The sequence below is a fragment of the Calliphora vicina genome, chromosome 3, assembly GCF_958450345.1.
Source record: "Calliphora vicina chromosome 3, idCalVici1.1, whole genome shotgun sequence".
Classification (NCBI taxonomy): domain Eukaryota; kingdom Metazoa; phylum Arthropoda; class Insecta; order Diptera; family Calliphoridae; genus Calliphora; species Calliphora vicina.
The window spans coordinates 119089917-119117381 of record NC_088782.1 but is presented as its reverse complement, the minus strand read 5'-3'; the positions used below and the strand labels follow the sequence as shown (position 1 = coordinate 119117381).

The 27465-nt window shown below is 24.6% G+C and overlaps 2 protein-coding genes across 2 annotated transcripts in view; both read left to right on the top strand.

The window, feature by feature from the left end:
- The window catches only part of LOC135953985 (ATP-binding cassette subfamily G member 4-like), a 34521-nt gene extending 25710 nt beyond the window's left edge, over nucleotides 1-8811 (top strand). Inside the window, exons 3-9 of the mRNA XM_065504028.1 lie at nucleotides 4015-4144; nucleotides 4212-4756; nucleotides 4820-5254; nucleotides 5329-5445; nucleotides 5519-5619; nucleotides 5682-5837; nucleotides 8370-8811. Of these exons, the coding sequence (XP_065360100.1) occupies nucleotides 4015-4144; nucleotides 4212-4756; nucleotides 4820-5254; nucleotides 5329-5445; nucleotides 5519-5619; nucleotides 5682-5837; nucleotides 8370-8711 (1826 nt within the window). The 3' untranslated portion in view covers nucleotides 8712-8811. The remainder of the gene's footprint in view (nucleotides 1-4014; nucleotides 4145-4211; nucleotides 4757-4819; nucleotides 5255-5328; nucleotides 5446-5518; nucleotides 5620-5681; nucleotides 5838-8369) is intronic.
- Nucleotides 8812-13998: 5187 nt separating this feature from the next.
- On the top strand, nucleotides 13999-25960 carry LOC135953872 (ATP-binding cassette subfamily G member 4-like). Its single transcript, XM_065503895.1, has 8 exons — nucleotides 13999-14054; nucleotides 21734-21863; nucleotides 21931-22475; nucleotides 22540-22974; nucleotides 23050-23166; nucleotides 23240-23340; nucleotides 23399-23554; nucleotides 25619-25960. The coding sequence occupies exons 2-8, from the start codon at nucleotides 21808-21810 to the stop codon at nucleotides 25958-25960; spliced, it is 1752 nt and encodes a 583-aa protein (XP_065359967.1). The 5' UTR covers nucleotides 13999-14054; nucleotides 21734-21807.
- Nucleotides 25961-27465: the final 1505 nt, after the last annotated feature.

Genomic DNA, 27465 nt, shown 5'->3' with positions numbered 1-27465 from the left:
TCATAAATTTTTTATTCACAATTATTGCAAGTGTAAAACACGCTTGCACATTTTCCATTAAATAAAGTGAAAGATGCCTACATAATTAGGGAAAATATTATTGTTCTTTAATTAGCAAAAAATACACACATAATTATTTAAAAACATTTGAAGTTCAATGACTCTTTTACTACTGACATGCATTTATTGTTTAGAATATAGAAAAACGTTTAATCAAATTTTAAATAAACCAAAATACCTATGATGGATTTATAAATATACATAATTTTTGGTAAATAAACAAAATTTTATAAAATAAACATTTGAATGCTTTTAATTTTACATTTAATAATACATTTATTTGTTTTTTTATTACTTTTATTCATGTTTCTTTATATTTAACCTCTTTGTCGTTTTATTTTTACGCCAATATGCAACACTAATCTTATTAAATGTGCCAAAATGTCTGTTTATATTTTTGTTTGTTATTGTTTTGTTTGTAAATTTGTTGGCACATGCTGCCATTATGTACACACACACATGTTTGTGTGTGTATTTTCGTTGAACTTGCACGTTCTTACTTACCGTTAATTTCGTAATGTCAAGAGTTTGTTTTTGTTTTGATGTTCTCTGTTTTCTTCATTTTCTTGCTGTTGCTGCTCTATTGTTTATTAATTTTAAATATGGAGGTATTACAAAATGAGTTTTTTGTTGTTGTTGTATGATATTTACATGCGTGTGCAATGCACACTGTGCAATAAATAATTGATTCTTTCTAGAGGAAATTTGTTTTAAGATAATTTTTTTTTTAATTTTTAAAGAGGGACGAGCAAACTTTTGAGATAAAACAGCTATTTAAATATGTTTGTAGGTATTTAATTAAATATAGAACAGCAAAAAAAAACATACTTTCTTTAATAGCAATTTAAATTTAATTTCATTAAAAATTTTGGGAATTTTTACTTACTATTATTTTAAGTAAAAAAATTTATTTAATTAAGTATTACGAAATAAGTATTCGTAAGCACGTATGCTAATTTTAAAATATTTGAATAAAACTTGCATTTTTCCTAAGGCGCCAAAATGTCTTAAAGTGAAAATACTACTAGTAAAGAGTGTTTTAATAAAAAGTGTTAATTTTTTTTAAAGCTTATCTAACAAAATTTTCTGAATTTATAAAATCATACTACAAAGATTTTCATAATTGTGCAACAATTAAAAAAAAAAATTAGTTGCTAAACTGATTTAGGAAATTTCCTAAAAATAGGGAATGAAAGAAAGCTAATTTTTATGTATATAATAACATTTTTGGAATTCCCAAAATTATTTTAAAAACTCCCGCAATCCCCAAAGTTTAGAAAATTCCTGGAAAAATGGTTTTATATGTAAAATTGATTAATAGTATGCTGTTTATGCCAAAACTATAAAAATATTATAAAAAAATGAATTCCCAATTGTAATAAAGAAAATCCCCACACTGGGATTATAAGAAATGCCTACAGAATCTTGTAAATTTTTACAAAAAATTAATAAAATTCTATATTATTATACTTAAACATGATTAAATACTTAAATTAAGAAGTTCCCAGAATGATTTCGAAAAACCCCCAAAACTGGGGAAGTGTTAAACAGTTCTATAGACAAGAATATTGAACTGGAAATGATGAAATTTATGTTTTCAATAAAATAAATCTTCTTTTCTATGAGTAAGCAACAAATTTAAGAATTCCCAAAATAAAATTTAAAAATCCCTCAATACCCAAAGTTAAGAAAATTCCTGGAAAAAGAGTTTTATACCTATGCAAAATTTATTAAGCAAAAACTTAAAAAATATTTTAAATATGTAATTGAATTCCCAAATTAAATATGAATAATTCCAAAACTGGGATCATAAGAAATATTAAGAAAATTGTTTTATTTTTTTTAAAAAAAATTATAAAATTCTTCTTTATAATACACAAATATGATTAAATATTGAAATTAATGAATTCCCAAAATTATTTATGAAAATTCCCAAAACTGGGGAAGTGTTAAACGAGTCTCTAGATAAAAATATTAGTAAAATTTATAGTTTTATTAAAAGAAAGTTTGTTTTTTACGTGTATTTTAAAAAATTTGGAATTCCCAAAATTAATTTAAAAAATCCCTAAATCCCCAAAGTTTAGGAAATTCCTGGAAAAAAGGTTTTATATGAAAAATTTATTAATATTAAGCTGTTTAAGCAAAAACCATAAAAATTTTTTAAATAATTGAATTCCCAAATTAAATATGAAAAATTCCCAAACTGGGATCATAAGAAATATTAAGAAAATTGTTTTATTTTTCAAAAAAATATATAAAATTCTTCTTAGTAATACACATATATTATTAAATATTTCAAAACATTAATTCCCAAAATTATTTGATAAAATGCCCAAAACTGGGGAAGTGCTAAACGAGTCTCTAGATTAAAAATATTAGTAAAATTTATATTTTTATTAAAATAAAGCTTGTTTTTCATGTGTTTTAAAAAAATTGGAATTCCCAAAATCTATTTAATAACTCCCTCAATCCCCAAAGTTAATGAAATTCCTGGAAATAAGATTTTATATAAAAAATTTATTAATAGTAAGCTGTTTAAGCTAAATCTTTAAAAATATTTTAAATAATTTAATTCCCAAATTAAATATGAAAAATCCCAAAACTGGGATCATAAGAAATATTAAGAAAATTGTTTAATTTTTTAAATATAAATTATAAAATTCTTCTTTATAATACACAAATATGATTAAATATTGAAATTAATGAATTCCCAAAATTATGTGGGAAAATCCCTTAAAGTGGGGAAGTGTTAAACGAGTCTCTAGATAAAAAATATTAGTAAAATTTATATTTTGATTAAAAGAAAGCTTGTTTTTTAAAAAAATTTGAATTCCCAAATTAATTGAAAAAAATCCCTAAATCCCCAAAGTTAAGAAAGTTCCTGGGAAAAAGGTTTTATATAAAAAATTTATTAATAGTATGATATTTATGCAAAAACCATAAACATATTTTAAATATATGAATTCCCAAATTAATTATTAAAAATCCCCAAACTGGGATCATAAGAAATATTAAGAAAATTGTTTTATTTTTTAAAAAAATTATAAAATTCTTCTTTATAATACACAAATATGATTAAATATTGAAATGAATGAATTCCCAAAATTATGTGGGAAAATCCCTTAAAGTGGGGAAGTGTTAAACGAGTCTCTAGATAAAAAATATTAGTAAAATTTATATTTTGATTAAAAGAAAGCTTGTTTTTTAAAAAAATTTTAATTCCCAAATTAATTGAAAAAAATCCCTAAATCCCCAAAGTTAAGAAAGTTCCTGGGAAAAAGGTTTTATATAAAAAATGTATTAATATTAAGCTGTTTAAGCAAAAACCGTAAAAATATTTTAAATAAATGAATTCCCAAATTAATTATGAAAAATCCCAAAACTGGGATCATAAGAAATATTAAGAAAATTGTTTAATTTTTTAAAAAAAATTATAAAATTCTTCTTTATAATACACAAATATGATTAAATATTGAAATTAATGTATTCCCAAAATTATGTGGGAAAATCCCTTAAAGTGGGGAAGTGTTTTATTAAGAAAATTGTTTTATTTTTTTAAAAAAAATTATAAAATTCTTCTTTATAATACACAAATATGATTAAATATTGAAATTAATGAATTCCCAAAATTATGTGGGAAAATCCCTTAAAGTGGGGAAGTGTTAAACGAGTCTCTAGATAAAAAATATTAGTAAAATTTATATTTTGATTAAAAGAAAGCTTGTTTTTTAAAAAAATTTTAATTCCCAAATTAATTGAAAAAAATCCCTAAATCCCCAAAATTTTGGAAATTCCTGGAAATAAAATTTTATATAAAAAATGTATTAATAGTATGATATTTATGCAAAAACCATAAAAATATTTTAAATAAAGGAATTCCCAAATTAATTATTAAAAATCCCCGATGAAATTTTTTAAAAAATTTAAAAAAAAAAATTATTTTTTTATTTTTAGTAAAAGTTATTGGCCAGCATGAAATACTCAAAGGCGTTAGTGGCAGTTTTCGCAATGGCCAGTTATCGGCCATTATGGGACCTTCCGGAGCTGGCAAGAGTAGCCTTTTAAATGCCATATCAGGATACTGGTAAGAGTTGTTTTTTAAAATAAAATAAAAAAGAATTTGTTTAAAATTTATATGATTTTCCTTTTAGCACTTCCGGTGTGTCTGGCCATTTAAAAATCGATCGCAAAAACTCTTGCTACATTACCCAAGAAGATCATCATCAAACTCTGCTCTCAGTTGAAGAACTTATGCATTTGTCCTGTGATCTTAAGCTAAAACATGACTGTCGCAAAAATAAGAAACAATTAATAGAAGAGATTCTAGTGAATCTTAATTTAAATCACAGACGTACGGTTAAAGCCAATAAATTGAGTGGTGGTGAGAGAAAACGTCTATCGGTGGCTTTGGAATTGGTGGCAAATCCAAAAATATTTTTCTTGGATGAACCCACCAGTGGTTTGGATGAAGTGACGGCTTTGCAGTGTGTAAGACTGCTGAGTAATTTGGCCAAGCAGGGTCATACGGTGGTGTGTACCATACATCAGCCCTCGGCCTCGGTTTTCAATTATTTCGATAATGTTTATGTTTTGGCCCAGGGCAAGTGCGTGTATCAGGGACCGCCCCTGGGTTTAGTGCCGTTTCTAGGGCATGCCCAGAAGGAATGTCCCAAACACTACAGTCCCTCGGATTATAGTAAGTTGATATTATTAAATTATATTGTAGTAAAATTATTTTTAATATTTAACTTCTTTGCAGTCATCGAGCTTTGCGATTTCGAAGGTCTTACTGCCATCAACTACTTGGCCGTCCTCACCGACAATGGCAAACTCATCTTTACACCACCTGTGGATACAATCAAAAGTGGAACCATTGAAGGCGTTACAAATCCCCTACCCGAACCTCAATCTTTTATATTTCGCCATGCAGTCACCACATTCTTCCCTGAGATCAATCAAACTCCCGGTTTAACTTCTATATTAACAAAATCTCATAACTCTTTCTATGCTGGCACTTCCTTGCTGTTTGATCACATGAAAACCTTTTCAAAGAGTCTCTCAAAATCCCATGATGGCACCTCGGGCTTCCAGCAGTTTTGTGTATTGTCTCGAGTTATGTTTTTGCGTATTTTAAGGGCTCGTATACCCATATTGATACAATTTATTCACCACACCATGGTGGGTTTGTTTTTTGGTGAGTTTTGAGTGAAAAAAGAAGCTGTATCTAGCGAAATATAACTCATTTTCATTTCTTTGTTTAATTTTAAGGTATGCTTTTTTATAATCTGGGCAATCAGGGCTCTCATATGTTTGCCCATTTGAAATTTTGCATAAGTGCCATCTTGATGATTGCCTATACCCAGGTAACGATACCAGTATTGACATGTAAGTAGTTAAAAGAACCAATCCTTGAGGAGTATTTAAAATTAAAATATTTCGTTTGTTTTCCTTTTATTAGTTCCTTTAGAGGTGAAAATTGTTAAAAAGGAAACTTTCAATCACTGGTATTCCTTGACTCCCTATTATATGGCCTTGAGTATTAGTCGTTTGCCTTTGCAGGTACATATATTTTTTTTATTGAAAATTACTTTTCCTATCATTAATTTCTTTATTTCATTTAGATTGTATACAATGTTATTTATTTAACCATTATTTATTGGATGACTGGCTTTCCTCCGCAATGGTGGCGTTTTGCTATATTTATTTCTGTGGGTCTAATGACCTCTTTTGTGGCCGAAGGTTTGGGTTTGTCCATAGGAGCAACATTTAGTATAACGGTAAGAGACTTATTGAAAAAGGTCAATAATAATAACAAAGTTTTTATTCGATTTTCTAAAAATATAAAGCTTTTGCTTAAATTATTACAAAATTAAACAGATTTTTCTTAATTTATTTGAAATATATTTGTAAAGCTTTCCTAAAAGCTTCCTATTAACTTTTCTAACAGCCTCTCTCCATCAATTAAAGGATTAAATAAAGCACAATAATTTAAAGTTTTCTATAAATAAGCTTTCAATAAATAAAAGTTAAAAAACTTTCTAAAAATAAAACTTTTCTATAGAAAGCTTTCTAAAAAAAACTATTTTCTAGAAAGCCTTCTAAATAAATTGAAAAAGTTTTATTTTTATTTAATAAGCTATAAGCTTTTAATAAATTAAAGCTCAATCTCAATAAAAAATTTACTAAAAAGCTTCTAATAAATTAAAGCTTTTCTAAAATAAATTTCTAAATAAAAGCTAAAAAGCTTTTTCTACAAACTTACCTAAAAAGATTCCAAAAAATAAAGGATACAAAGCTTTACTGCAGACATTTTTACAAACTAAAGGTTTTTACAAACAAAAGCATAAAAAAACTTTCAATAAATGAAAGCTTTACTCGAATGCTTTCAATCAATTAATGTTTTTTTTATGAATAACAGCTAAAAATATTTTTAAAAATAAAAGCTTTTAATAAACAAAAGCTTATCTCAATAAACATTTTACTAAAAAGCTTCCAGTAAATAAAAGCTCTTTTAAATTAATTTAATAAATAAAAGCTTTTTCTAAAAACATGCTTAAAAAACTTTTAAAAATAAACGCTTGTTTAAAAGCTTTTAAAAAAAATTATTTTAAAAGTTTTTTAAAAAGCTTTCAAAATAAAGACTTTTCTAAAAAGAGTTCTATAGTTATAAAATTGTCTTAATATTAATAAATTAAAGATTATCTCAATAAAAATGTTACTAAAATGCTTCTAATAAATAAAAGCTTTTCTAAAATAAATTTCTAAATAAAAGCTAAAAACTTACCTAAAAAGATTCCAAAAAATAATGGATACAAAGCTTTACTGCAGACATTTTTACAAACTAAAGGTTTTTACAAACAAAAGCATAAAAAACTTTCAATAAATGGAAGCTTTACTAGAATGCTTTCAAGCAATTAATGTTTTTTTTATGAATAACAGCTAAAAATATTTTTAAAAATAAAAGCTTTACAAAAAAGCTTCCAATAAATAAAAACTCTTTTAAAAAAAATTCATAAATAAACATGCTAAACAACTTTCAAAAATAAACGATTGTTTAAAAGCTTTTAAAAAAAAATATTTTAAACGTTTTTTTTATGAATACCAGCTAAAAATATTTTTAAAACTAAAAGCTTTTAATAAACAAAAGCTTATCTCAATAAACATTTTACTAAAAAGCTTCCAATAAATAAAAGCTCTTCTAAAATAAATTAATAAATAAAAGCTTCTTCTAAAAACATGCTTAAAAACTTTCAAAAATTAACGCTTTTAAAAAAAATATGTTTAAAAAGCTTTCAAAATAAAAACTTTTCTAAAAAGAGTTCTATAGTTACAAACCTGTCTTAATAAAATTTCAAAAAATGTTTTTAAAAATAAAAGCTTTTAATAAACAAAAGCTTATCTCAATAAACATTTTACTAAAAAGCTTCCAATAAATAAAAGCTCTTCCAAAATTAATTAATAAATAAACATGCTAAACAACTTTCAAAAATAAACGCTTGTTTAAAAGCTTTTAAAAAATATTTTTAAAAATAAAAGCTTATCTCAATAAACATTTTACTAAAAACCTTCCAATAAATAAAAGCTCTTCTAAAATAAATTAATAAATAAAAGCTTTTTCTAAAAACATGCTTAAACAACTTTCAAAAATAAAAGCTTTTAAAAAAAAATATTTTAAAGCTTTAAAAATAAAAACTTTCCAAAAAGAGTTCTATAGTTATAAACTTTTAAAAGCTCTTCTAAAATAAATTAATAAATAAAAGCTTTTTCTAAAAACATGCTTAAACAACTTTCAAAAATAAAAGCTTTTTAAAAAAAATATTTTTAAAAAGCTTTAAAAATAAAAACTTTTCTAAAAAGAGTTCTATAGTTATAAACTTTTAAAAGCTCTTCTAAAATAAATTAATAAATAAAAGCTTTTTCTAAAAACATGCTTAAACAACTTTCAAAAATAAAAGCTTTTTAAAAAAAATATTTTTAAAAAGCTTTAAAAATAAAAACTTTTCTAAAAAGAGTTCTATTGTTATAAACTTGTCTTAATAAAATTTCAAAAAAATCTGAAAAGCTTTTATAGAAACTAGTTTATAAACAAAATATAATAAAGCTCTTCTAGAATACTTTCAATATACCTTAATAAAAGAAAAGGCTTCAATAAATTAAAGCTTTTCTCAATAAATTTTTTCCTAAAAAGCTGAAAAGCCTTTTCGATAAATCTTTTCTTAAGAAACTTTCAAAAATTAAAGCTTTCCATTAAAAAACACTGAATTTTATAATGAAAATCTTAACTAAAAATAATTTTTTTTTCCTTTCAGAACGGTTCCGTGGTGGGTCCCATGATCATAGCCTCCTTCATTGGTCTAGCTATTTACGGTTTCGATTTTGCTCCTCAAATCCCCGAGCTTATGAATTTCTCCATGAAAACCAGTTTTATGCGTAACGGTGTAGTGGCACTGATTCTAACTTTGTTTGGTTATGGCCGTGAAACTTTAGATTGTAATGAAATCTATTGTCATTTCAGTGATCCTCGAGTGTTGTTGAGATTTTTGGATTTGGAAAATGTCACATTACAACAGCAATTTATGTATTTATTTGTACTTTTAGTATTATTTAGATCTTTGTTGTATATCAGTTTGAGAATACAATGTAAGACATGAGGGGGAGCGAAAGGGAAAGGTAGAGGAGTTAGTTACAATAAACATTCCCAGAATTGATTAGCTTTTTAGTTATATATATAAAGAATAAAGGGATTAAAAAACTCTTAAAGGGTTTTAAGAAATGGTAAGGTAATGTATTACCAAGATTTAAAGGTTATGAAAATTCACTAATAAAAACTTATTTGGCCAATTGAATATCAAGTTGAAAATTAACAGAATTTTGTGTTTTATAAAAATCTTTTCTGTGAGCTTTAAATCTTAGTAGTATGGAACTGATTGCTAATTATAATTATGTTAATGGTTTAATTTTATATATTTAGATGTAAAGGTTTTCGAAATAGTTTTTAATTATTTCTTATAAGAGAAAACTGTGATAATTTTAGTAATTTATATAATTAAAAACGTTTTGAAACCAAAATTGATAAAGCAATTTTAAAAAATAAGTTAGTTTTTAAGAAAATTTTAAATTGTATGCAGTATTTATTACAATATCCAAAAAAAAACAAAATTTTTGGAAATAATTTTGAAATTTTTGTTTAAATTTTATTATTTTTTTTTTTATTTAAAACTGCCTTCTCTTGCTAAAATTTATATTTTATGAATATTTTAAATCTGTATTGCAGGTTCCTTTTTTATAATTTGTTTAATTTTAAGAAAATTCTCAATATTTTTAAGCTGTTTTCCATTAACATTTCCAATATTTGGTTAAATAATTTTTTTTAAACATATTTTTAGTTTAAAAACTATTTGTATAAAGGTGATAATGTTAAATTTAAATGTATACTCATGTTTTGTAAATAAAATATAAAAAAAAATAATTTTTATTTTTAATTAAATCCAAAAAAAAAGGAATTTTTTTTTAAAGAATTATTGAATTCTGGATCTCTGGCTTTTAATAAACAAAAGATTTTCTAGACAGCTTTAAATAAGTAGACAATTTTAAACTCTATAAGATAGTGAAGAAATTGTGTAACATATCCACTTAGTTTTCGAGTTATCACTAATTTAATAAAACTTTTTCATTTTCAGAAGCGTTTTTCAAGATTTTATTTTAAATATCTCTTTTTAGACATAGCTAGGGGTTCAAAATTTTTCATTTATTAAAAAGAAGAATTTAAAATCGTTCACCTAAAGAAAAAATCATGTTAAATGCTTATTTAATTTTGCAGTTATAAGGTTTAGAACAAACTTTTGACTACGACACAAAATTCTCGTTGTGCAAAATTTTAATGTAACATTTTTGTTTAAAGCTTGCTGGATTTTATAGCTATGATCACCATATTTGGTTTATTTATAGAAAAATATATCGCCGATAAAATGCCATGATTAAAATTTAAATAGGCTTACAACCTTCGATTTTATAAGTGTTTAAACCCAAAACGCCCATATTTACCCAAGTGGGCGTGGCTATGGGCAAAAAAATTGTAGATCATATGAAAGTCCACTTCCAAATCTATAAGATGGCGTAAACTATAATCTAGTAGCTGTCTTAGTTTTCGAGTTATGACGTGTGCAAGAAAATTTGTTACGTGACATTTACCTTCTGCTTGATTATGTTCTCCTAGTACTTGACAAAATTTGAATTTTTGAAAATAATTTTTTTAGTGGCATAATTTAATATTTAGAAAATTGCTTATATCTCTAACAGATTAAGGCCAATCTATATGAAATTTGAAATGAGACTAGAAGAAGATTCCATCAACTTGGTTGGTAAGAAAAATTTTGTCAAAGCTATACAATTTCGGTTTTATAAGCGTTTAAAACTTTAAATTGAAATATCTTCATACTGGGCATGACAATAGGCTTAAAATTTCTAAAGCAGATGGTAGACAATTTTAAACTCTATAAGATAGTGAAGAAATTGTGTAAAATATCCACTTAGTTTTCGAGTTATCACTAATTTAATAAAACTTTTTCACTTTCAGAAGCGTTTTTCAAGATTAAATTTGAAATATCTCTTTGTAGTTATAGATAGGGGGTCAAAGTTTTTTATTTATTCGAAAGAACACTTTAAAATCTTTAATCTAAAGAAAAAATCATGGCAAATACTTATTTAATTTTGCTGCTATAAGGTTTAGAACAAAATTTTGACTACGACACAAAATTCATGTTTCTTGTGCAAAATTTTAATATCACATTTTTGTTTAAAGCTTGCTGGATTTTATAGTTATGATCACCATTTTTGGTTTATTTATAGAAAAAGATATCGCCGATAAAATGCCATCATTAAAATTTCAAAAGACTTACAACCTTAGATTTTATAAGCGTTTAAACAAAAAACGACCATATTTCCCCAAGTGGGCGTGGCTATGGGCAAAAAAATATTCGATTATATGAAAGTCCTCTTCCAAATCTATAAGATGGCGAAAATTTCATATAGATTGGTCGTAATCTGTTAGAGATATAAGCAATTTTCTAAATATTAAATTATGCCGCTAAAAAATGATTTTCAAAAATTCCAATTTTTCTGTCAAGTACTAGGAGAACATAATCAAGCAGAAGGCAAATGTCGCGTAACAAATTTTCTTCTACACGTAATAACTCGAAAACTAAGACAGCTAAGAAATTATAGTTTTCGCCATCTGATAGATTTGGAAGTGTACTTTCATATGATCGACAATTTTTTCTTCCAAAGCCACGCCCACTTGGGGAAATATGGGCGTTTATGGTTTAAACGCTTATAAAATCTAAGGTTGTAAGTCTTTTTAAATTTTAATCATGGCATTTTATCAACGATATCTTTCTCTATAAATAAGCCAAATATGGTGATCATAGCTATAAAATCCAGCAAGCTTTAAACAAAAATGTTACATTAAAATTTTGCACAATAAGAATTTTGTGTCGTAGTCAAAAGTTTGTTCTAAACCTTATAACTGCAAAATTAAATAAGCATTTGCCATGATTTTTTCTTTAGGTGAAAGATTTTGAAATCTTCTTTTGAATAAATATACAACTTTTACTCCATAGCTATGTCTAAACAGAGATATTTCAAATTGAATCTTGAAAAACGCTTCTAAAAGTGAATCAGTTTTACTTTATATGTTATAACTCAAAAACTAAGTGGATATTTTACACAATTTCTTCACTATCTTATAGAGTTTAAAATTGTCTACCATCTGCCTCACAAATTATAAGCCTATTGCCATGCCCACTATGAGGATATATTAATTTAAAGGTTTAAACGCTTATAAAACCGAAATTGTAAAGCTTTGACAAAATTTGTCTTCCCAACCAAGTTGATGGAATCTTCTTCTAGTCTCATTTCAAATTTCATATAGATTGGCCTTAATCTGTTAGAGATATAAGCAATTTTCTAAATATAAAATTATGCCGCTTAAAAATGATTTCCAAAAATTCAATTTTTTTCTCTCAGTACTAGGAGAACATAATCAAGCAGAAGGTAAATGTCACGTAACAAATTTTCTTGCACACGTAATAACTTGAAAACTAAGACAGCTATCAGATTATAGTTTTCGCCATCTGATAGATTTGGAAGTGGGCTTTCATATGATCTACAATTTTTTCTTACATAGCCACGCCCACTTGGGGAAATATGGGCGTTTTGGGTTTAAACGCTTATAAAATCTAAGGTTGTAAGCCTTTTTAAATTTTAATCATGGCATTTTATCAACGATATCTTTCTCTATAAATAAACCAAATATGATGACCCTAGCTATAAAATCCTGCAAACTATGAAAAAAAATTTGATATTAAAATTTTGCACAGAAACATGAATTTTGTAACGTAGTCAAAACTTGTTTCAAAACTTTATAACTAAAGAAATAAAGAAGTATTTTCCCTGATTTTTTCTTTAGTTGAAAGATTTTGAAGTCTTCTTTTGAATAAATATAAAACTTTTACCCCCTAGCTATGTAAAATACCCATAATTTTTATTATTAATTGTAGAATTTTTAGATGGACTTCCTCTGTAAAGCTAGAAAATTTATTTTTAAATAAAAAAAATAGTTTTTCTAAAACGAAAATAATTTGAGAAACGTTTTTTTTATGAAAAATTCCCAAACTGGGATCATAAGAAATATTAAGAAAATTGTTTTATTTTTCAAAAAAATATATAAAATTCTTCTTAGTAATACACATATATTATTAAATATTTCAAAACATTAATTCCCAAAATTATTTGATAAAATGCCCAAAACTGGGGAAGTGCTAAACGAGTCTCTAGATTAAAAATATTAGTAAAATTTATATTTTTATTAAAATAAAGCTTGTTTTTCATGTGTTTTAAAAAAATTGGAATTCCCAAAATCTATTTAATAACTCCCTCAATCCCCAAAGTTAATGAAATTCCTGGAAATAAGATTTTATATAAAAAATTTATTAATAGTAAGCTGTTTAAGCTAAATCTTTAAAAATATTTTAAATAATTTAATTCCCAAATTAAATATGAAAAATCCCAAAACTGGGATCATAAGAAAAATTATAGTGGAATTAATTAAATATGTAGGAGTGATTGGAAAAATATGTTTATTTTTTAATTTTGAAATAGTAGTAGAAATACTACTTTTCCACAAAATATATGAATATGATTCCTCAAATCTTAATATTGAAGGAAATTAAGTTTATGTATATTCTATTTCGAAAAAGTAGTAAATTAGCTACTACTTTTTAACTTTATATAGGATCACGATTGAAGCTAAACTAAGACTTTATAAAGACCCCCATTTGAAGCATAACTAAGACGTTATAAAGAGTTTTGAAAATTGAAGCTAAACTAAGACTTTATAAAGAGCCACGATTGAAGCTAAACTAAGACTTTATAAATCCCTACGACTGAAGTAAAACTGAGTCTTTATAAAGACCCACGATTAAAGCTAAACTAAGCCTTAGTATATTTTCAATCGCAGGTCTTTATATAGTCTTATGATGAATCTGTTTTTACTCACTTAAACTATTGTTAAACTGCTGTCAAAACAATATTTATAAAAACTGTATATAGTTTTTTACCATATAATTAATTTTTAATATTTATTACCCTGATCAAGCTTGATTACTTACATCTAAATAGATTTGTAAAACAATCACTGATCATCAGTTAATGAAAACAATTCATGATCTGAAAAGTTAATTAAAAATACAATTAAAAAGCAGTTTTTTTTTTGCTGTAATTAATTAATTGTTTAAATAATAAATGACTACTGTGTATGTTAAAGTCATAGTGAATGAAAACATTTCAACAACTATTTATACATTTCCGTAATTAATAAATCTTGTAAATTTAAAACTTATTTTATATTAAAATGCAAATAAAGGTGTTGCAAACTTACATTAAAAATAAGTTTTGAATTCAATTAACTGCCAGTTTGTCATGACATAAAGTGTTAAATGAGAGTTTAAGAATTAATTTTCTAGTAACTGGAATAAATGACAGTTTGCAGGTGACAAAGTTTATTGACATTTTTAATAATTCGTGAGAAAAGTTTAATGCAGATAAAGATGCATATTAAAAGAAAAGTAAAAAAAACCTTGAAAACATTATTTAAATAAAACATGAATAAAAACTGGAAGTGTGCTGGGTTCAATGGATACATTTATTTTGAAATCTTAATGATTTCAACGAAAGTCATTAACAAACTTGTTTCTGGCAACATCGCCTTTTTATTTCGTCTAAAGTTTGACAAGTATTCTACGTAAAATGCAAAAACGAGATAATAAGAAACCTCATTCCTTTGTTTGAATTATACATATTTCTCTAAATATGTATCATAAAATAATTGTTGCATTATTTTTCTAAAACACTGTATGTGAAATATCACCTCTTTAGAATTGTACGTGTCACATGCTAAGGGGTCTTTGTGGCTGTCACTAACGCTGTGATACATTTCAATTAAGATTTATTTAATTCTATCAACGCAAATTGTTTGTGGTCATTGTTTATGGTATAATAGAGAAAAATATGTGTCAAATATATTTAAATTTAAATAACAGAAGACCCTCAAATGCTTCAAAATGGAATAACGAAATCTTAGGTTACTTTTCTCATCATGGAATTTAAGCATTCCATGATTCTATAAGGCTCAGCAATCACAATAACCATTTTACTTCAAAAAAATTTCAAATTGGTTTCGAATTTCTACTTTTTGTCCTAAAAGTTTAAGTTAATACTAAAAAGAATCATTTAATTATGAAAATAACTTAAAACAAATAACTTTATGTGTTAAAAATACAGTTTTTAATAAACGAATTAACTTAACTCAGATTTTAATTAATTTTTAGCTCTCTTGTCCTTTTTTAGGGTTATAAATACTTGGCATCACTGTTTTGTTTACAAAAAGATTGCAAATGAGAGAGAGAAGAAAATAACGGCAGTGTGAGAAAACCGTTAAAAAATAAAAGTGTGGCCAACTACAAAGCAGTAATGTGCTAAGAAATTTGTTGAAAACTACTAAAATAGATAAAAATCGGTTTTATGGATATAAAAGATTTAAAGAAAATTAATACTATGTTTGTAAATACATTGCTTTATATTTAGAAATAGGAATTTATTAAATTTTTGGAAAATTTTGTATAAATCCAGTTTGGGTTTTTTTTTAAATTTTAATTGGAAATTTTAGTTATAAAACTTTTTGATTGAGGGATTTTTTAATTTTATTTTGGGAATTCTTAAATTTCTAGTTTACTCATAAAAAATAAGATTTCTTTTATAGAAAATATAAATTTCAACATTTCAAGAACAATATTTTTGTCTCTAGACCTGTTTAAAACTTCCCCAGTTTTGGGGATTTTTCGAAATGTGTTTGGGAATTTATTAATTTAAATATTTAATCATGTTTAATTATTATAATATAGAATTTTATTAATTTTTTGTAAAAATTTACAAGATTCTGTAGGAATTTCTTATAATCCCAGTGTGGGGATTTTCTTAATTTCAATTGGGAATTTATTTTTTTATAATATTTTGATAGTTTTGGCATAAACAGCTTAGTATTTTTAAATTTTAGTTATAAAACATTGTTTTCAGAAATTTTCTTAACTTTGGGCATTGAGGAATTTTTTAATTTTATTTTGGGAATTCTTAAATTTTTAGCCAAACTTAATTTTTTTTATTTAAATTTGAAACATGTATAAAATGAGCTGCCTGTTCTTTTTTAAAATTAATTTATCCGACAATTTTGAGCATGTTATAAATTTGTACAGAAACATGAAAATTAAATTGTAAGATAAAATTAGGTTAAAAACGTTTTATGAATAAATATGTGTATATAAGTTTAATTTTACATTTAAAATTTGTTTGCCAAGTTTTATTTTAAGAATTTTAAACAGTATACTCGTGTGAGTATAAATTATTTATTACTTTGTTGAACTTTTTGTAAAACACATTGCCATTATATTAAAGCACATGTTATTTTTAAAAATAAAGTTATTGCAAAATTACTGACAATATGACAGCGATTTAAAATCATTAGAATTTTATTAATATTTAACTGAGAGTCAGAGATTTATATCTTAATGTTTAATGGATTTTCAATTAAATGTAATTAATTGATTTACTTGTAATGAATATTAACTGGGTTGCATTTTATGCTTTGAAATTAGTTCAAATTAATTATTTAACTTTTAAATAAAGAATTTAAAAATATCATAATTTACCTGTCAATGTTAATTTTTAAAAATATATTCTATTTATAGTTTATTTCCATTGTTCTACTTGCTGTGAAAAGAACTAATATGAATGTCTCATCCTGACAAATGACAAAAGAATGCAATTGTTAAGTTCTTAACAAAGATCAACAATTAAGGCATATAATTATTATTACATTTAATTTAATCTCTTTTACATTTCATTCATTACAAGTATAATTAATTTATCTTTATTTTTCAACAGTTCATAAATTTTTTATTCACAATTATTGCAAGTGTAAAACACGCTTGCACATTTTCCATTAAATAAAGTGAAAGATGCCTACATAATTAGGGAAAATATTATTGTTCTTTAATTAGCAAAAAATACACACATAATTATTTAAAAACATTTGAAGTTCAATGACTCTTTTACTACTGACATGCATTTATTGTTTAGAATATAGAAAAACGTTTAATCAAATTTTAAATAAACCAAAATACCTATGATGGATTTATAAATATACATAATTTTTGGTAAATAAACAAAATTTTATAAAATAAACATTTGAATGCTTTTAATTTTACATTTAATAATACATTTATTTGTTTTTTTATTACTTTTATTCATGTTTCTTTATATTTAACCTCTTTGTCGTTTTATTTTTACGCCAATATGCAACACTAATCTTATTAAATGTGCCAAAATGTCTGTTTATATTTTTGTTTGTTATTGTTTTGTTTGTAAATTTGTTGGCACATGCTGCCATTATGTACACACACACATGTTTGTGTGTGTATTTTCGTTGAACTTGCACGTTCTTACTTACCGTTAATTTCGTAATGTCAAGAGTTTGTTTTTGTTTTGATGTTCTCTGTTTTCTTCATTTTCTTGCTGTTGCTGCTCTATTGTTTATTAATTTTAAATATGGAGGTATTACAAAATGAGTTTTTTGTTGTTGTTGTATGATATTTACATGCGTGTGCAATGCACACTGTGCAATAAATAATTGATTCTTTCTAGAGGAAATTTGTTTTAAGATAATTTTTTTTTTAATTTTTAAAGAGGGACGAGCAAACTTTTGAGATAAAACAGCTATTTAAATATGTTTGTAGGTATTTAATTAAATATAGAACAGCAAAAAAAAACATACTTTCTTTAATAGCAATTTAAATTTAATTTCATTAAAAATTTTGGGAATTTTTACTTACTATTATTTTAAGTAAAAAAATTTATTTAATTAAGTATTACGAAATAAGTATTCGTAAGCACGTATGCTAATTTTAAAATATTTGAATAAAACTTGCATTTTTCCTAAGGCGCCAAAATGTCTTAAAGTGAAAATACTACTAGTAAAGAGTGTTTTAATAAAAAGTGTTAATTTTTTTTAAAGCTTATCTAACAAAATTTTCTGAATTTATAAAATCATACTACAAAGATTTTCATAATTGTGCAACAATTAAAAAAAAAAAATTAGTTGCTAAACTGATTTAGGAAATTTCCTAAAAATAGGGAATGAAAGAAAGCTAATTTTTATGTATATAATAACATTTTTGGAATTCCCAAAATTATTTTAAAAACTCCCGCAATCCCCAAAGTTTAGAAAATTCCTGGAAAAATGGTTTTATATGTAAAATTGATTAATAGTATGCTGTTTATGCCAAAACTATAAAAATATTATAAAAAAATGAATTCCCAATTGTAATAAAGAAAATCCCCACACTGGGATTATAAGAAATGCCTACAGAATCTTGTAAATTTTTACAAAAAATTAATAAAATTCTATATTATTATACTTAAACATGATTAAATACTTAAATTAAGAAGTTCCCAGAATGATTTCGAAAAACCCCCAAAACTGGGGAAGTGTTAAACAGTTCTATAGACAAGAATATTGAACTGGAAATGATGAAATTTATGTTTTCAATAAAATAAATCTTCTTTTCTATGAGTAAGCAACAAATTTAAGAATTCCCAAAATAAAATTTAAAAATCCCTCAATACCCAAAGTTAAGAAAATTCCTGGAAAAAGAGTTTTATACCTATGCAAAATTTATTAAGCAAAAACTTAAAAAATATTTTAAATATGTAATTGAATTCCCAAATTAAATATGAATAATTCCAAAACTGGGATCATAAGAAATATTAAGAAAATTGTTTTATTTTTTTTAAAAAAAATTATAAAATTCTTCTTTATAATACACAAATATGATTAAATATTGAAATTAATGAATTCCCAAAATTATTTATGAAAATTCCCAAAACTGGGGAAGTGTTAAACGAGTCTCTAGATAAAAATATTAGTAAAATTTATAGTTTTATTAAAAGAAAGTTTGTTTTTTACGTGTATTTTAAAAAATTTGGAATTCCCAAAATTAATTTAAAAAATCCCTAAATCCCCAAAGTTTAGGAAATTCCTGGAAAAAAGGTTTTATATGAAAAATTTATTAATATTAAGCTGTTTAAGCAAAAACCATAAAAATTTTTTAAATAATTGAATTCCCAAATTAAATATGAAAAATTCCCAAACTGGGATCATAAGAAATATTAAGAAAATTGTTTTATTTTTCAAAAAAATATATAAAATTCTTCTTAGTAATACACATATATTATTAAATATTTCAAAACATTAATTCCCAAAATTATTTGATAAAATGCCCAAAACTGGGGAAGTGCTAAACGAGTCTCTAGATTAAAAATATTAGTAAAATTTATATTTTTATTAAAATAAAGCTTGTTTTTCATGTGTTTTAAAAAAATTGGAATTCCCAAAATCTATTTAATAACTCCCTCAATCCCCAAAGTTAATGAAATTCCTGGAAATAAGATTTTATATAAAAAATTTATTAATAGTAAGCTGTTTAAGCTAAATCTTTAAAAATATTTTAAATAATTTAATTCCCAAATTAAATATGAAAAATCCCAAAACTGGGATCATAAGAAATATTAAGAAAATTGTTTAATTTTTTAAATATAAATTATAAAATTCTTCTTTATAATACACAAATATGATTAAATATTGAAATTAATGAATTCCCAAAATTATGTGGGAAAATCCCTTAAAGTGGGGAAGTGTTAAACGAGTCTCTAGATAAAAAATATTAGTAAAATTTATATTTTGATTAAAAGAAAGCTTGTTTTTTAAAAAAATTTGAATTCCCAAATTAATTGAAAAAAATCCCTAAATCCCCAAAGTTAAGAAAGTTCCTGGGAAAAAGGTTTTATATAAAAAATTTATTAATAGTATGATATTTATGCAAAAACCATAAACATATTTTAAATATATGAATTCCCAAATTAATTATTAAAAATCCCCAAACTGGGATCATAAGAAATATTAAGAAAATTGTTTTATTTTTTAAAAAAATTATAAAATTCTTCTTTATAATACACAAATATGATTAAATATTGAAATGAATGAATTCCCAAAATTATGTGGGAAAATCCCTTAAAGTGGGGAAGTGTTAAACGAGTCTCTAGATAAAAAATATTAGTAAAATTTATATTTTGATTAAAAGAAAGCTTGTTTTTTAAAAAAATTTTAATTCCCAAATTAATTGAAAAAAATCCCTAAATCCCCAAAGTTAAGAAAGTTCCTGGGAAAAAGGTTTTATATAAAAAATGTATTAATATTAAGCTGTTTAAGCAAAAACCGTAAAAATATTTTAAATAAATGAATTCCCAAATTAATTATGAAAAATCCCAAAACTGGGATCATAAGAAATATTAAGAAAATTGTTTAATTTTTTAAAAAAAATTATAAAATTCTTCTTTATAATACACAAATATGATTAAATATTGAAATTAATGTATTCCCAAAATTATGTGGGAAAATCCCTTAAAGTGGGGAAGTGTTTTATTAAGAAAATTGTTTTATTTTTTTAAAAAAAATTATAAAATTCTTCTTTATAATACACAAATATGATTAAATATTGAAATTAATGAATTCCCAAAATTATGTGGGAAAATCCCTTAAAGTGGGGAAGTGTTAAACGAGTCTCTAGATAAAAAATATTAGTAAAATTTATATTTTGATTAAAAGAAAGCTTGTTTTTTAAAAAAATTTTAATTCCCAAATTAATTGAAAAAAATCCCTAAATCCCCAAAGTTAAGAAAGTTCCTGGGAAAAAGGTTTTATATAAAAAATTTATTAATAGTATGATATTTATGCAAAAACCATAAACATATTTTAAATATATGAATTCCCAAATTAATTATTAAAAATCCCCAAACTGGGATCATAAGAAATATTAAGAAAATTGTTTTATTTTTTAAAAAAATTATAAAATTCTTCTTTATAATACACAAATATGATTAAATATTGAAATGAATGAATTCCCAAAATTATGTGGGAAAATCCCTTAAAGTGGGGAAGTGTTAAACGAGTCTCTAGATAAAAAATATTAGTAAAATTTATATTTTGATTAAAAGAAAGCTTGTTTTTTAAACAATTTTGAATTCCCAAAATTAATTTAAAAAATCCCTAAATCCCCAAAGTTTAGGAAATTCCTGGAAAAAAGGTTTTATATGAAAAATTTATTAATAGTAAGCTGTTTAAGCAAAATCTTTAAAAATTTTTAAATAAATTAATTCCCAAATTAATTATGAAAAATCCCCAAACTGGGATCATAAGAAATATTAAGAAAATTGTTTTATTTTTTCAAAAAAAATATAAAATTCTTCTTTATAATACACAAATATGATTAAATATTTCAAAAAATTAATTCCCAAAATTATTTGATAAAATCCCCAAAACTGGGGAAGTGCTAAACGAGTCTCTAGATAAAAAATATTAGTAAAATTTATATTTTTATTAAAAGAAAGCTTGTTTTTTAAAGAAATGTTAATTCCCAAATTAATTTAAAAAAATCCCTAAATCCCCAAAATTTTGGAAATTCCTGGAAATAAGATTCTATATAAAAAATGTATTAATAGTATGATATTTATGCAAAAACTATAAAAATATTTTAAATAAATGAATTCCCAAATTAATTATGAAAAATACCCAAATCATCAGAAATATTAAGAAAATTGTTTTATTTTTTTTAAACAAAATTATAAAATTCTTCTTTATAATACACAAATATGATTAAATATTGAAATGAATGAATTCCCAAAATTATGTGGGAAAATCCCTTAAAGTGGGGAAGTGTTAAACGAGTCTCTAGATAAAAAATATTAGTAAAATTTATATTTTGATTAAAAGAAAGCTTGTTTTTTAAAAAAATTTTAATTCCCAAATTAATTGAAAAAAATCCCTAAATCCCCAAAATTTTGGAAATTCCTGGGAAAAAGGTTTTATATAAAAAATGTATTAATAGTATGATATTTATGCAAAAACCATAAAAATATTTTAAATAAATGAATTCCCAAATTAATTAGTAAAAATCCCCAATGAAATTTTTGCAAAATTTAAAAAAAATAAATATTTTTTTATTTTTAGTAAAAGTTATTGGCCAGCATGAAATACTCAAAGGCGTTAGTGGCAGTTTTCGCAATGGCCAGTTATCGGCCATTATGGGACCTTCCGGAGCCGGCAAGAGTAGCCTTTTAAATGCCATATCAGGATATTGGTAAGAGTTGTTTATTAAAATAAAATAAAAAAGAATTTGTTTAAAATTTACATGATTTTCCTTTTAGCACTTCCGGTGTGTCTGGCCATTTAAAAATCGATCGCAAAAACTCTTGCTATATTACCCAAGAAGATCATCATCAAACTCTGCTCTCAGTTGAAGAACTTATGCATTTGTCCTGTGATCTTAAGCTAAAACATGACTGTCGCAAAAATAAGAAACAATTAATAGAAGAGATTTTAGTGAATCTCAATTTAAATCACAGACGTACGGTGAAAGCCAATAAATTGAGTGGTGGTGAGAGAAAACGTCTGTCGGTGGCTTTGGAATTGGTGGCAAATCCAAAAATATTTTTCTTGGATGAACCCACCAGCGGTTTGGATGAAGTGACGGCTTTGCAGTGTGTAAGACTGCTGAGTAATTTGGCCAAGCAGGGTCATACGGTGGTGTGTACCATACATCAGCCCTCCGCCTCGGTTTTCAATTATTTCGATAATGTTTATGTTTTGGCCCAGGGAAAGTGCGTGTATCAGGGACCGCCCCTGGGTTTAGTGCCGTTTCTAGGGCATGCCCAGAAGGAGTGTCCCAAACATTACAGTCCCTCGGATTATAGTAAGTTGATATTATTAAATTATATTGTAATTAAATTTATTTTTAATATTTAACATTTTTATAGTCATCGAACTTTGCGATTTCGAAGGTCTTACTGCCATCAACTACTTGGCCGTCCTCACCGACAATGGCAAACTCATCTTTACACCACCTGTGGATACAATCAAAAGTGGAACCATTGAAGGCGTTACAAATCCCCTACCCGAACCTCAATCTTTTATATTTCGCCATGCAGTCACCACATTCTTCCCTGAGATCAATCAAACTCCCGGTTTAACTTCTATATTAACAAAATCTCATAACTCTTTCTATGCTGGCACTTCCCTGCTGTTTGATCACATGAAAACCTTTTCAAAGAGTCTCTCAAAATCCCATGATGGCACCTCGGGCTTCCAGCAGTTTTGTGTATTGTCTCGAGTTATGTTTTTGCGTATTTTAAGGGCTCGTATACCCATATTGATACAATTTATACACCACACCATGGTGGGTTTGTTTTTTGGTGAGTTTTGAGTGAAAAAAGAAGCTGTATCTAGCGAAATATAACTCATTTTCATTTCTTTTTTTTAATTTTAAGGTATGCTTTTTTATAATCTGGGCAATCAGGGCTCTCATATGTTTGCCCATTTGAAATTTTGCATAAGCGCCATCTTGATGATTGCCTATACCCAGGTAACGATACCAGTATTGACATGTAAGTAGTTAAAAGAACCAATCCTTGAGGAGTATTTAAAATTAAAATATTTCATTTGTTTTCCTTTTATTAGTTCCTTTAGAGGTGAAAATTGTTAAAAAGGAAACTTTCAATCACTGGTATTCCTTGACTCCCTATTATATGGCCTTGAGTATTAGTCGTTTGCCTTTGCAGGTATATTTTTTTTATTGAAAATTACTTTTCCTATCATTAATTTCTTTATTTCATTTAGATTGTATACAATGTTATTTATTTAACCATTATTTATTGGATGACTGGCTTTCCTCCGCAATGGTGGCGTTTTGCTATATTTATTTCTGTGGGTCTAATGACCTCTTTTGTGGCCGAAGGTTTGGGTTTGTCCATAGGAGCAACATTTAGTATAACGGTAAGAGACCTATTGAAAAATGTCAATAATAATAACAAAGTTTTTATTCGATTTTCTAAAAATATAAAGCTTTTGCTTAAATTATTACAAAATTAAACAGAGTTTTCTTAATTTATTTGAAATACATTTTTAAAGCTTTCCTAAAAGCTTCCTATTAACTTTTCTAACAGCCTCTCTCCATCAATTAAAGCATTAAAAAAGCACAATAATTTAAAGTTTTCTATAAATAAGCTTTCAATAAATAAAAATTAAAAATCTTTCTAAAAATAAAACTTTTCTATAGAAAGCTTTCTAAAAAAACTATTTTCTAGAAAGCTTTCTAAATAAATTGAAAAAGCTTTAAATAGAAAAGTTTTATTTTTATTTAATAAGCTATAAGCTTTTAATAAATTAAAGCTCAATCTCAATAAAAAATTTACTAAAAAGCTTCTAATAAATTAAAGCTTTTCTAAAATAAATTTCTAAATAAAAGCTAAAAAGCTTTTTCTACAAACTTACCTAAAAAGATTCCAAAAAATAAAGGATACAAAGCTTTACTGCAGACATTTTTACAAACTAAGATTTTTACAAACAAAAGCATAAAAAAACTTTCAATAAATGAAAGCTTTCAATCAATTAATGTTTTTTTTTAGGAATAACAGCTAAAAATATTTTTAAAAATAAAAGCTTTTAATAAACAAAAGCTTATCTCGATAAACATTTTACTAAAAAGCTTCCAGTAAATAAAAGCTCTTCTAAAATAATTTAATAAATAAAAGCTTTTTCTAAAAACATGCTTAAAAAACTTTTAAAAATAAACGCTTGTTAAAAAGCTTTTAAAAAAAATTATTTTGAAAGTTTTTTAAAAAGCTTTCAAAATAAAAACTTTTCTAAAAAGAGTTCTATGGTTATAAACTTGTCATAATTTTAATAAATTAAAGATTATCTCAATAAAAATTTTACTAAAAAGCTTCCAATAAATAAAAGCTCTTCTAAAATAAATTAATAAATAAAAGCTTCTTCTAAAAACATGCTTAAAAACTTTCAAAACTTAACGCTTGTTTAAAAGCTTTTAAAAAAAATATTTTTAAAAAGCTTTCAAAATAAAAACTTTTCTAAAAAGAGTTCTATAGTTACAAACCTGTCTTAATAAAATTTCAAAAAATGTTTTTAAAAATAAAAGCTTTTAATAAACAAAAGCTTATCTCAATAAACATTTTACTAAAAAGCTTCCAATAAATAAAAGCTCTTCCAAAATAAATTAATAAATAAACATGCTAAACAACTTTCAAAAATAAACGCTTGTTTAAAAGCTTTTAAAAAAATATTTTTAAAAATAAAAGCTTATCTCAATAAACATTTTACTAAAAACCTTCCAATAAATAAAAGCTCTTCTAAAATAAATTAATAAATAAAAGCTTTTTCTAAAAACATGCTTAAACAACATTCAAAAATAAAAGCTTTTAAAAAAAATATTTTAAAGCTTTCAAAATAAGAATTTTTCTAAAAAGAGTTCTATAGTTATAAACTTTTAAAAGCTAAACTTTCTAAAAACATGCTTAAACAACTTTCAAAAATAAAAGCTTTTAAAAAAAAATATTTTAAAGCTTTAAAAATAAAAACTTTCCAAAAAGAGTTCTATAGTTATAAACTTTTAAAAGCTCTTCTAAAATAAATTAATAAATAAAAGCTTTTTCTAAAAACATGCTTAAACAACTTTCAAAAATAAAAGCTTTTTTAAAAAAATATTTTTAAAAAGCTTTAAAAATAAAAACTTTTCTAAAAAGAGTTCTATTGTTATAAACTTGTCTTAATAAAATTTCAAAAAAATCTGAAAAGCTTTTATAGAAACTAGTTTATAAACAAAATATAATAAAGCTCTTCTAGAATACTTTCAATATACCTTAATAAAAGAAAAGGCTTCAATAAATTAAAGCTTTTCTCAATAAATTTTTTCCTAAAAAGCTGAAAAGCCTTTTCGATAAATCTTTTCTTAAGAAACTTTCAAAAATTAAAGCTTTCCATTAAAAAACACTGAATTTTATAATGAAAATCTTAACTAAAAATATTTTTTTTTCCTTTCAGAACGGTTCCGTGGTGGGTCCCATGATCATAGCCTCCTTCATTGGTCTAGCTATTTACGGTTTCGATTTTGCTCCTCAAATCCCCGAACTTATGAATTTCTCCATGAAAACCAGTTTTATGCGTAACGGTGTAGTGGCACTGATTCTAACTTTGTTTGGTTATGGCCGTGAAACTTTAGATTGTAATGAAATCTATTGTCATTTCAGTGATCCTCGAGTGTTGTTGAGATTTTTGGATTTGGAAAATGTTACATTACAACAGCAATTTATGTATTTATTTGTACTTTTAGTATTATTTAGATCTTTGTTGTATATAAGTTTGAGAATACAATGTAAGACATGAGGGGGAGCGAAAGGGAAAGGTAGAGGAGTTAGTTACAATAAACATTCCCAGAATTGATTAGCTTTTTAGTTATATATATAAAGAATAAAGGGATTAAAAAACTCTTAAAGGGTTTTAAGAAATGGTAAGGTAATGTATTACCAAGATTTAAAGGTTATGAAAATTCACTAATAAAAACTTATTTGGCCAATTGAATATCAAGTTGAAAATTAACAGAATTTTGTGTTTTATAAAAATCTTTTCTGTGAGCTTTAAATCTTAGTAGTATGGAACTGATTGCTAATTATAATTATGTTAATGGTTTAATTTTATATATTTAGATGTAAAGGTTTTCGAAATAGTTTTTAATTATTTCTTATAAGAGAAAACTGTGATAATTTTAGTAATTTATATAATTAAAAACGTTTTGAAACCAAAATTGATAAAGCAATTTTAAAAAATAAGTTAGTTTTTAAGAAAATTTTAAATTGTATGCAGTATTTATTACAATATCCAAAAAAAAAAAAAATTTTGGAAATAATTTTGAAATTTTTGTTTAAATTTTATTATTTTTTTTGTTTAAAACTGCCTTCTCTTGCTAAAATTTATATTTTATAAATATTTTAAATCTGTATTGCAGGTTCCTTTTTTTATAATTTGTTTAATTTTAAGAAAATTCTCAATATTTTTAAGCTGTTTTCCAATATTTGCTATATAAATTTTTTTTAACATATTTTTAGTTTAAAAACTATTCGTATAAAGGTGATAATGTTAAATTTAAATGTATACTCATGTTTTGTAAATAAAATAAAATTATTTTTAATTAAATCCAAAAAAAAGGAAATTTTTTTAAAGAATTATTGAATTCTGTTCTTTGGCTTTTAATAAACAAAAGATTTTTTAGACAGCTTTAAATAAGTAGACAATTTTAAACTCTATAAGATAGTGAAGAAATTGTGTAACATATCCACTTAGTTTTCGAGTTATCACTAATTTAATAAAACTTTTTCATTTTCAGAAGCGTTTTTCAAGATTTTATTTTAAATATCTCTTTTCAGACATAGCTAGGGGGTCAAAATTTTTTCATTTATTCAAAAGAAGACTTCAAAATCTTTCACTTAAAGAAAAAATCAGGGCAAATACTTCTTTATTTCTTTAGTTATAAAGTTTAGAAAAAACTTTTGACATGTTTCTTGTGCAAAATTTTAATATCACATTTTTGTTTAAAGCTTGCTGGATTTTATAGCTATGATCATCATATTTGGTTTATTTATAGAAAAAGATATCGTTGATAAAATGCCATGATTAAAATTTAAAAAGGCTTACAATCTTAGATTTTATAAGCGTTTAAACCCAAAACGCCCATATTTCCCCAAGTGGGCGTGGCATAGGACAATAAAATTGTATGTCATATGAAAGCCCACTTCCAAATCTATCAGACGGCGAAAACTATAATCTAGTAGCTGTCTTAGTTTTCGAGTTATTACGTGTAGAAGAAAATTTGTTACGTGACATTTACCTTCTGC